Raw genomic sequence first — 12,201 nt, forward strand, 5'->3', positions numbered from 1 at the left:
TTCTAACTTCTTAAATTGTAAGCTTACATATTTTGTTATATATTAGCTTCATTGTTTTTCAGTTCTACATATTTTCTCATTTCCATCAGGATTTCTTTTAGAGCCACTAGTAGGCCCTACATACATACCCATAGACAAATTTTTATGTGTGCATACATATAGCATTTAATTTGATTTTTTTAAGTGTCTGTTATTGAGCTTTTTTTGGGTGATTGTGTGTACACTAATTTGACCTTTAATAGAATACACACATCAAAACATACATGTGTATATGTACATGTGTGTATTTTTTCCTTAATTTAGTCTGTCAAAGAGACTTTATTTTAGCTGTTTTTTATGTAGCATATATTAGCTTTTGCTTTCTGTCTCAAACTATGAACCAAGTATTGTTTTAATAGATCAGTTTAATTTATTTGCCATTACTGGCAAAACCCATCTCTCAGTGGAGTGGAATGGCTTCTGAGCTTAGTAAATTCACAGAATATTCTAGTTCTCCCCAACCTACCTGTCTATTTCTCCTAAATTAGGCACTTTAACAATCTTACTCTTTCTTACTATAGTGTTTTGTATTATGACTTCTCAAGAGAAGACAGAAAAGCATCCTTTTGCGGATATATTTAATGAAGATGAAGCTGACATAAACTTTATGTTGTCTAAACCTGTTTGCTTTGTTGTATTTGGGAAACCAGTAAGTTATCTCTTCTAACTTATTATTTAATATAATTTAAAAATTTTAAAGTCATAATCTACTGTTACCATATAAAAATGAAAACCATATAATGTGCTAATTTTTTGAGTGTTTTTTAGACATTCATTGTATGACTTGAACGCTGATATAGTATTGTTTGTAAATTATAACTTTCTCTCCTCTTGTACACTATTACTGAAAAGGAACCTAGGTTGTATTTATCTTTGCTTTTATATTATGAAAAAATTAACTCATCAAAGCACTGCTCCATGACAATTATTAATAGTATGTGATCCAAAGTTATTTCACACTCAATTTTCACATAAAACTTCTATGAAGTTTGTTGTGAGGCTCTCTGGATATGTGAAGGCAGGACTCTAAAGAGACAAACAGAAGATTCTCCCATCAGTGTCTAAAGCTCCTGAGAGGGAATGTGCTTCATCTTCACCCACAGTTTGTTAGTGGACCTATGTTATCAGTTTTCCACAAAACAGGAAGGAACCAAGAATGGCTGTTGTAAGATAGCTTTCCTTCCTAGGCAGTTCTAGTAAGACCTCTAGATGAGAACTGTTTTCAGCCACTGAGCTAGTTGGTAGCTACCATTAAAGGGCCTGAGGTAGTTAACATAAAAGCCTCTCCGGAATAGCAGAGTCTTAGGACTGAACCCAATTCTTGACTTGCTTTTCTACCGACCCTGGGACAGAGTCAAGAAATGTTTCCAATAACTTTTATTATGTTTCTAAAAACATAGTAGAGTTTTAAAAGTCAACAGTGGAAGCAATCAGATGTAAACATTACTTCATTAAAGTGAGCTTTTATCTTTAAACTGTGATACTTTTCAAAGATGTCTATTAAGAAGCAAGTTTTTGCTCTTGAAAGTTACTATATGGAAGTCTTTACATTTAGTCATTCACAATCATAAACTTTAGGAAGGAAATAAAATGATGAATCATAATATTATCACAATGATTTGTGTTCAGAATTATAAAATTTAACAATTGAAGAGGGCAATAGCTAGAATACCATTACAGTACACCTTCCTGGTTTCAGGACTATTAATTAAAAAAAAAAAAACTTAAATCACTTCACAAAATGTGACAAGTGGGACAGTTAACAGAGAAAAATGAAGCTATAAATATCTCATACCTAGGGTCTATTCTTTATTTATTGTATGGAAAAATTTTACTTGATAATATTTAAGTAATTGCAGTACCTATTAATATAATCTTTAAAAATTGTGTTTTGTTGGAAAATAGCTATTATCTTAGGTTTTACATAATGTCTTTCTTTTTAAGGGGGTTGGGAAGACAACATTAGCCCAACAGATAACACAGGCATGGAAATGTATTCGTGTAGAAGGTAAATTTTACCTTTACCCCCCAATATTTTATTATGAAAACTTTCAAATATGCATTAAAAGGTAAAGCATTATACAATGAACACCCATACGCCCATCTACTTACTTTCTAGAGTCTATGATTATTTGCTGTGTTTGCTTTATCAGACATCACTACGAGCCCTGTTTAATGTTATCTTTAAAATAGCGTCAAACATGTTTTGCCCTTTTGTTAGTCTTAATTTTGGTCATAGAATTTAAGATGTTTATGAAACATCTTTGACTCCATTCTACTGCCTCCAGTTCTCTAATTGCATAATTTAGAACGAATGGGGATACGTGTGTTGTGGGTATCTCCCTATGAAAGATGAGAAGAGATGGAACTCTCACAGCTGCTCATGGGAAGATTTCCCAGGACTAAATTATCTTCAATGATTAATTTTATTTTTTATCATTTGTAATTCGCTTTTCATTCTTTGCAATATATAAGACAGGGATTTATATCTTTGTACATACATATTCTTTTAATCAATAAAACCATTTATTCCTTAAAAAAATAAGCAAAAGAATGAATCTATAATTCATAAAAGTAGAAATAAAAATGGACAAATATACGAAAAAGAGTTTAACTTTGTTATTATTCAAAGAAGTGCTAATGTAAATAATCTGATCCATATTTGCTGAATAGATTGGCAGTGAATCTTTACAGTTTCTACTATCATTGTTGGTAAGAATGTTATCAAACGAGCGTTTCACATGCTGTTAGTGAAATGGTTATCTGGTACAACTTGGAGGGAGAACAATTTGTTAACACGTAACACAAACACACCCAAAACTTTAAAAATGTCTCCTTTTTCTTTATCAAAATAAAATCCACTTGTAGGAAATCTTAAAAAGCACCAAACTTATCATAGATAAACAGCAGATAGGGACATCATAGGTTCCTGGGTCCTCCCCTAGGTTATGCCCCTGTCATTTCTGTCCTAGAATATCTTTCATCATGGGATTAAATATCTCATCTTAAAAAGGAACCAAGTTATAGAATTTCACCCTCAGGACCCCTTTTTCCTAGATTAATTTCAGAGTTTTATCTATTTTAAACATTTCTGGATGTGTAATTTCCTTTTATACAATCAGTGTGCAAAATTAATGGGCAGTAGATATAACTATGCATGGTTATAAAAGTATCATAATACTTTCTAATTTCCAAATCACTGTCATATACAACCCTATTTCATCCGTATTCCCTGGTATACTACACAGAGCTCAGGCATGCAAGGTGCAAAGGTGTTTGGGAAGTTAGCTTCCCCAGGATCTTTTAGCTGGGTGAATGTCAGAGAGAAGTTGTTTATGGAATACATTCTGCTACCTTGTCCTTTACATAGGCTTAAATGATATACTGAGTGTAAATGTGCTTTGTAAACTCTAAAGTGACACAAAGATCAATCTGTGTTACTAGTTAAAAACACACAAATATGTTTCTTACTTGAAAATTCTCAGAACAATTTGTGCTAATATTCTGAATTCATATTTTAGCTTTACCAATTTTGGAAGAACAGATTGCCAGTGACACTGTAACGGGAGCTATGGTAAATCTAAGTTTCGAAACTGTTATGATTTCTTTAAAAGCTGTGTATCACATGTACATTGTACAGTCATATACAATATCTATGCTTGTTCTTAGTTGCAGTCAATGCTGATCAGTGGCCAAAGCATTCCAGATGAACTTGTCACAAAGTTAATGTTGGATAAGCTGAACTCCTCAGAAGTCTCTCACTTTGGTATGTTCATTTTTATACATCAGTGGCTCTCAGAGCAACCTTAAGACTCATGGTTTATCTAAGGCACAAATAATTCCTGGAGTTGCACCTTTAATTTTTTCCCCTGGCACAGGAATCCCAGAGTCTGAATTCAATTGAGTAACTCTGATAGTTTTATTTGCTTGTTTACTTGTTTTTGTTCTTCAGAATCTACATTTGTTTTCAAAATTTAAGTTTATGTGATTCAGCCTTCTTTTAGCAACATCTTACCCAGCAAAAGCATCAATAACCTGCTGTGGTCCTTCATGCAGTGCCGACAGCCTCTGTTAACTGCTTTCCTATTTGCCCTGAGTTTTATTACTAAGCCCTGTCAATGGTTAGGTTTCTCTGCATTAATCCACACTCATAAGACAGAAATGGAAACTAGAATGACACCAACTTATCCTCTGGCTCCAGATGCTTGCAGGCTTCAGCCTCTGTCCAGTCTACCCTCTGACTCTGGACCCGAGAAATCTCTCTGTGCTCAAACAGATGTTGAACTGGGACTTTGGACCTACTTTCCCAAGACAGACTACGTAAGTTCAGAATGACTAAAAGGAAAAGGGCAAACTCTATGGCATTTGCCAAAGAAGAAAGAAGAATAAAGATATGTTTGGGAGAAAATCATCCACCTGAAAGAGATTTACTGAATGAGAGAAAAAAATATAGAGATCTGCTTTATAGTCTCAGTACATTAAGAGAGGGCACCGTGACTATTAAGAATACAGGGGCACAAATAAAGTGCAGTACAATGAAAATCAGTATTGGAAATAGCAACAGCGGACTTCCCACTGAAGACTATATATATATATATATGTGTGTGTGTGTATACATATATAGTTAGTTGCAGTCGATGTTGATCAGTGGCCAGAGATGTAGATGATATATATATATATATATATATATCATCTATATCTATATGAAGAAAGATCTATATATACAGAATGAACTATTTAATACATAAATATATTAATATATCCACATATCATCTCTTTTATTTCATATAAATACACTTTATCTATCCATCCATTTAACTATATACTGATCAGTAATAAAGAGAATGTCTTTAGTCACCCAGTTGTGTCTGACTGTGACTCCATGGCCTGTAGCCCGCCAGGCTTCTCTGTCTGTGGGAATTCTCCAGGCAAGAATACTGGAGTGGGCTGCCATTCCCTCCTCCAACACAGAGAATGAACTTAGGAAAAGCACTCAGAATGAGGAAAGTAAAATGAATAACAAGGTAAAAAAGACAATCACAGAATTCCAGAATAGGTCATTAAATTACCTCAAAAAGTATAATGATTGAAACTGAAGACTATATATAAAGGTATATAGGCAAATATCTTTTTGTTTTTTCTTTACTTCACCTTACCTCTTAAAATTTAGAGTGACTTACTAAGTCACAAAAAGATGGCATAAATTGTAAGTACTGGCAAAAAGAGAAAGAAAAAAAAGAAACATTAGAAAAATAAATCTACTCAGCTTGCCATTCACAATGTTCATAAACTTTTTAACTTATTATGGAAAATGTTAAATGAAAGTAGAGAGACTGGTATAAAATCCCCCATGTGTCTATCACCCAGCTTCAACAATGACAACTCTTGTCCCGTCATATTCATTCATACTTCTGACTATACCCCTCCCCCAACCAACTTTACTTTGAAGCTAATCCATATCATATCATCTGTAAATATTTTAGTTTGTATCTCAAAAAGATAAGGATTCCTTTAAAATTTATCATATTATCATTATCATACCTAAAAATTAATAATAATTCATCTACTAACCCATCTGTGGTCAAATTTCACCCTGTACCTCATATATTTTTTTTTCTAGCTGGCTTTAGTTTGTTGTCTGTTTGTTTGTTTGAAGCAGGATCCAACCAACCAGGTTTCACATATTTCTATTGCTTCATGTGTCACAATTCCCTTTTAATCTATATATTACCCGTACCTCTGTCTAGCATCTTGTTTTTTATGCTGAAGAAACTGATTATTTGTCTTTGAGTTTCCTAAGCTTCTGAATTTTGCCAGTTACACCCCCTGGTATCATTCAATGTATTCCTCTTTCCCCTAGACTTCTGGTACACTGCTACTGGTCCTGGGAGCTGGCAGAGGAAAAGTCAGTCGTATAATTCTTGAGCCTGAGGGCCATACTATGAGCATGCAAGTGCATGGCCTCAGTCTAGGCATGCACAACTGGGCTCATTTAAAGGCTATAGTGAAGGCAGGATGTCGAGTCCCTTCTACCCAGCCTCCCCTCACCCATCCTACAGCAGCCCCAGAGAAATTTCTTTGGAACCTAGCACTTTGCTAAACACAGTTTGAAACTCTCTGCTCAGCAAGGATTCTTTCTGATGTTTGGTCTTATCCAGCAGCCTGGTAGATGGTAGAAGCGATATTGAAAGTGAAGGGCTTTCAAAATAGAGATATTAACTTGGGTTAGGGCCTGAGTGAGGCTGGGTGATTAATGATTCCAAAATCCCAAAGATGGATATGTGCTGCCAGGAACCCTTCACAGTAAAGTACTGCCAGATCCAATCAATGTTTTTCTGTACCAGGGCCCTTTTATACTTGGAGCGTCTATCACTATTTAAAAAAAAAAAAAAAACTTTACATTATCTATTAGTTATAAACCTTTTATTCACAGCCTGTCATGATGTGTTGGCCTTGAGCCAAAATCAGATTCCATGAGCTGCATCCTTACCCAAGAGAAAAAGGAGGAGTCAATTCCTGGGTACCCTAAGAAGCCCCTCTCTGCTTTCTCTTTCTATATTCCAGAAAAAATCATTTTCCCATGTGACTGATGGACAGCCCTGGTCTGGGCAGCCCCTGCCCCGGGGTGTCGTATTGTAGATGGTACTGTAAGTCGTTGGGCACCAGTGTGTCCATTCATGTCAGGCTGGCATGAGGTGAGATAACCATCAGGGCTGGCTGGGCGCTAAGCTACCCGATGTCCATGGATCTCTCAACACTTCAGCCTAAGAGCAGTGGCATGCCATCTTTTGTGGGAATACCTTCTTCCCACTGTGCCAGAAAGCAGTGGCAAAGTGATGGTACGGGCCAGTTGGCTTCCCCTGGGCAGTGGTGTGAACAGTCTGAGTTGTCCCTTGGTGGGGGTGACGCAGGCTGGGCATTAGCCTGCCGAGTGCCTATCTTGCCTGTGATGGTATATGCAGAGCTTCCCAGCAAGGAGGGGTGTGGGGTCTACCATTCCTCCATCTTCAAAGCATGGAGTGTACGGGCTTAGTAATGGCATCAAGGAAAGGTGGGATGGGATGGTGGATTCCTCACCTATGCTTCCATCTTTACAACACATCTCTGGGATTAGAGAAGCTGGTGGTGGGTTCAGCCACTCTAAGCAGTATCCCCTTGAGATCTTCCCAGAATTGGATCTAGAGAACTAAGTTATTCCTCTAAATCTTCAATGGTGAGACAAGCAACATAACTATCTCTGCCACAATTCTTCCATAAATATATTTCTGAGGTCTGGATATGATGATAACTGGCCATCTCTCAATGGGTAAAGCCCCCAGATCCATTGCTCAGAACACTGAGGCAGAACACTAAGAGCCAGACCCCATGGAAACAACCTTCTATTTCTGCTGGTTCCACCTTCCTGCTGGTTCCACCAGGAAAGAGACCAAGTAGGAAATTCATTCGAATATACATGTCTACCCAAGGTTTGGCATGCCTGCAAACAGTCACACTTGGAATGCCTGAGAAGCTCTCTGAGCAGTGGCAGTGGTTGTGGTAATGGGCAGGGTGCTAGAGAGCACTGCAAACAGAGTGCCAAGCAGCTTTCTGTTATCCACTTGAGATACACAGAGGAGAGCAGTGCTGGCAGCACAGGGGATGGGAGGGAGGTCTTGTGTAATCCCTTGTTGCTTAGAGGAGGAGGGCATGATCTCTGGGGACTGACTGGTCTCTGGACTTATCTGATCAAGATGGGTCAGCTGGGCGAGGGTTGAATTCAATCTAGGGCTGAGTCATGCAGTCACCTTCACCGCAGCGCCCGGCACTGCAGTGTGCCAGCCATCGTGTCCCAGAGGAGGCACTGGTCAGTCTTGACAACCTCACTCCACTAACTTTTTATAAAATGTGCCAAGAATCAAAGCTTAATAACCATAATTTGTCAGCTCCTCCAAGGAAAAAATATTCTATAAAACAGAAAAATTTGTCGAAGGCCTTTAACTTCCAGTGACAGAGTCAAGACTTTATTCTGTTCTATTAAGAGAAAGGTTTCTCTGCTGTATGGCTCAGGAAACTCAAACAGGGGCTCTACATCAACTTAGAGGAGTGGGACAGGGAGGGAGATGGGAGGGAGGTTCAAAAGGCAGGGAGTACACGTGCATCATGGGTGATTCATGTTGAGGTTTGACAGAAAACAACAAAATTCTCTAAAGTGATTATCCTTCAATTAAAAAATAAATAAATTTTAAAAAAGAGAAAGGTTTCTCAAACAAAAGAGTGACATATTAAATAAATATATTAAGGAAACCAATATGATAATGGTATCAAGGGTGAATTTCAACGAGCAGATGTAGGTTTTTGGGTAGCGATGCAAGCCAATAAACATAATAAGCCAAAATCATATTAATAATGTTGTTTCTTAAACTGTAAGAGGGTTACATGTGTATTTTTTTTACTCTCTGTAACTTATATAAACACTGTATATGTATATTCTATTATATTATGAAATATTAATTCAAGAAAGAAAAATAATATACCATGCAACCCCTACCATTTACCTTTACCACTCATCATATGAGTTTTCCTAAGATAAGTTAAAGAATCACTGGCATGGAATTTCCTTCTCTAGGCACCTCTTGTGCCTAAAATAAACTGATTTGGAATTTTTAAAGATGTCTCCTCTAGCCCAATAGTTTTATTGCCAGAAAAACATTATTCATAGTTATATGTCATGTGGCAATAACCTTAACCATTAATTTTAAGTGTCAACAGATATTTTAAGATCAGCATTAGTATTCATCAATAAAGAAATGATGTTTTTATAAATAATAATAAATCCACTCTCTCAGATGTTGATAATATTATAAAACTTTTAAAATTATATTTCACTCTACAGGCTATATTATCACTGAAATACCATCACTTTCACAGGATGCCATGACTACTCTGCAGCAAATAGAATTAATTAGAAATTTAAAATTGAAACCTGATATTATAATCAATATTAAGGTAAGAATATGTCTTTCTAGTATAGAGTATATAAACATTCTTTTTGATAGTAGTTAAATTCAAGGAATGTTATTAATTTTTTAAGGAGTTAAGGAAAAATAGCTTATGAATCAATTTTAGGGACTGAATTGTATTTTCTCATACCTCCGTTCTTTTGCTCCCGTAGCTCTGTCCACAGGAAATACCTTCTTGTCCCTTCACCAGACTTAATCATAGTCATTCTTTGAAAGTCAGTTCAGGCATCATCTCTACAGAACATTCCCTGATGACCACCCCCTTCACATTAACACAAACATTAACTGACTCTCATTCCTATGCTCTTTCTCTCTCTCCTTATACCCCACCCTTTACTCACCACAGAAAAGTTAAATATTATCTGACAACCATTCATGTTGCTTTTTTCTATCATATTATTAATACTGCATTATAGTATAATCATCCATTTTCTTCTAGACTCATGCCTTGCTTGGAGGCTGGAACCATGTCTTACTCCTGTAAACATCAACTAGCACAATAAATGGTACCTAATAAGTCTACCAGTTAAATAAAATGAAAGGCTGAACAAATGATTCAGATGTATGAATGTTAATAACATTGCTAGGCTGGTCCCAGTTCTTTCCTTTACCAACTGTAGAACTTGGTAAATCACATTTAGAAGCTTCAATTTCCTCTTCACAAAGATGATTCAAAGATAGCTGCCTCATAGGGTTATGGTAAGAATACAGTGAGGTGAGGATCCCTCGTTTATAAAATGAATGATAGCTATTCATAATAATACCCTGCCTGGTTCCCCAAAGGGTTTGACAACTCAAAATATATAAATGAGATGGTTCTCAGCTCAGGTGTGGGGACTCAGTGGTGTGTTTGGGCCAGCTGTGAGAGACAGGTGGCATACAGTGCTGGGGTGGTGTCATCTGCAGCCCCAGCCACAGATCACGGTCAGGGGCCAATCAATATCCCTTTGTGACTTTCGGAATGTTACCTGTGTGAACATGTGTATAATGGAGAAAAGAAAAAAATCTCAAAGATTTAACTGAAACCAAATATAAAGTCTAGGCCATGGAAAATAGAGAGTGTATAGGAAATTAAGACTTAGTGGAATAAGAACACACAGATATACAGGCAGTAAGGCCCCAAATGCTAACTAAATTTGGGTCATGAATTTGGTTCTAAGTTTGACGAGCCGAAGTAGAAGGGGACGTGTGACCAGTTATATAAAATTCACATTGTCCTTGAAAAGATGAGGAATTCCTCAGGAAAAACTAAATTAGAGATATATCTTAACAGGGGTTTAATATAAGGATTGTACTGTGTGTAGAAAATGAAGTCGTTAACCCCACTGATATAAGTGTGATGGTAGGTGTCCATGGCAGTTCCTATAGGTAGCTGGAGTGTAATCAGAGGACCTCGTGCGAAACAGAACTTCAGTACAGCCCACACTTCTCTGAAGGTCTGACCTTATTTGGGAATGGAGTCTGGGATTTCTAGACCAGAAGTTCTAAGCTTGGGGTCCAAGAACACTTAAGCACCCATGAACCATCTGAAATTATATGCAAATTTATGTGTATGGGCATTTTCCTTGTGCAAAATCTAATGGCATCACCATATTCTAAAGCAGTCTGTACTTAAAAAAAAAAAAAAGCATTAAAGGCCAGTGATCTACTACAGTAATGGTCCTTGGAGTTTATTCCTAGAGCCAACTGCATTAGCAGCACTCAAGAAGCTCGTCAGAAATGCAGATTCTCAGGGAGCAACCCAGAGCTACAGACACTGTGGGGGGTGGCATCCAGCTGTCTGTGTTGAAAAAGTTCTCCAGCTGACACTGATGCTGCTGAAGTTTGAGGACTGCTCTGAGGCACAACCTCACCCTAAGACTGCTAAATCACTTCCTATATGTGAGAAGGTCCATCTAGTCAAAGCTATGGTTTTTCCAGTCGTCATGTATGGATGTGAGAATTGGCCTATAAAGAAAGCTGAGCATCAAAAAATTGATGCTTTTGAACTTTGGTGTTGGAGAAGACTCTTGAGAACCTCTTGGACTGAAAGCAGATCAAATCCTAAAGGAAATCAGTCCTGAATATTCACTGGACGAACTGATGCTGAAGCTGAAACCCCGATACTTTGGCCACCTGACGTGAAGAACCGACTCATTGGAAAATACACTGATGCTGGGAAAGATTGAAGGCAGGAGAAGAAGGGGACGACAGAGGATGAGTTGGTTGGATGGCATCACCGACTTGATGGACATGAGTTTGAGCTAGCTCCAAGAGTTGGTGATGGACAGGGAAGCCTGGCGTGCTGCAGTCCATGGGGTCGCAGAGTCAGACACGACTGAGTGACTGAACTGAACTGAACTGATACACGAAAAGAGGAGACAGCTAGAGGCAATAGTCTTTGCCAAGGACCCACAATGTGGGTATTCTAGGTTGCTGAATAAGGGCAAATATGCATTTTTTTTTAATTACCAGTATGGGTTGAAATCTTTTGTGTGTGAAAAATTAGCCTAAATAAAAGTCTTGCCTCAATAAATTCCCATCCCATTTCCATATAGAAGTAGTCTGAGGCAATCAGAATATTAGCATGAAAAGTTCTAAAGTTTCTTGCTCCCTTTCTCAAATGTGTGGTGCATAAACTGTTGGCATCCGAATCACTGAGGATGTTCATTAAAATGCCTGAGCCTTACTCCAAACTTAATAAATCACAAGGGAAGCAGAAACTTTTATTTATAATCCTCTGTATAGAGTTACACTCTAATGTTTTAAAACCGCTACTGGAGAATGTCATCCAGAGGTTTTTATCCTGAAAAATACTCAGAGCGGGCTTTACAGCCCCAAACCTTAGTTTATCATTAATAATGAGTTACAGAGAGTGGGCTGTGGAGCAGAAGGCCTGGGCTCGGGTTGTAGTTTCCCCTCATGACACTGTGACCTGATGCTGCCCAGAGCAGTCCCTCTCCGATCTGAAAATGGTTTGAATCCTAACATTGTATTACTTCTCTGACAGCGTTAGTTTAAGAACTGAGTAAAATATTATACACATGGAAGCACTTGAAATGAGAAAATCACTCATAGACTTTGGTTTTGGCCTTTTTTACTATCCAGATTCAGTTTTCTCATTTGCAAATGATAAGGTTAGACTAAACCAGATGACCTTTCAGATCCCATTCACTGATGCTAT

General features: G+C 37.4%; 1 protein-coding gene across 5 annotated transcripts in view; it reads left to right on the forward strand.

The window, feature by feature from the left end:
• AK9 (adenylate kinase 9) overlaps positions 1-12,201 on the forward strand; it is a 116,963-nt gene that overhangs the window by 7,246 nt on the left and 97,516 nt on the right. For 4 of the 5 annotated variants that reach the window (XM_027551232.1, XM_027551235.1, XM_027551233.1 and 1 more), the window contains 5 exons: positions 561-688; positions 1,984-2,047; positions 3,561-3,613; positions 3,709-3,805; positions 8,912-9,024. In XM_027551232.1, the coding sequence (XP_027407033.1) occupies positions 572-688; positions 1,984-2,047; positions 3,561-3,613; positions 3,709-3,805; positions 8,912-9,024 (444 nt within the window). In that variant the 5' untranslated portion in view covers positions 561-571. Of the gene's footprint in view, positions 1-8; positions 689-1,983; positions 2,048-3,560; positions 3,614-3,708; positions 3,806-8,911; positions 9,025-12,201 lie in introns of those variants that run through there. The other variant, XM_027551234.1, reaches the window with a different exon arrangement.

Source organism: Bos indicus x Bos taurus, chromosome 9, assembly GCF_003369695.1.
Source record: "Bos indicus x Bos taurus breed Angus x Brahman F1 hybrid chromosome 9, Bos_hybrid_MaternalHap_v2.0, whole genome shotgun sequence".
In the NCBI taxonomy this organism is placed as follows: Eukaryota; Metazoa; Chordata; class Mammalia; order Artiodactyla; family Bovidae; genus Bos; species Bos indicus x Bos taurus.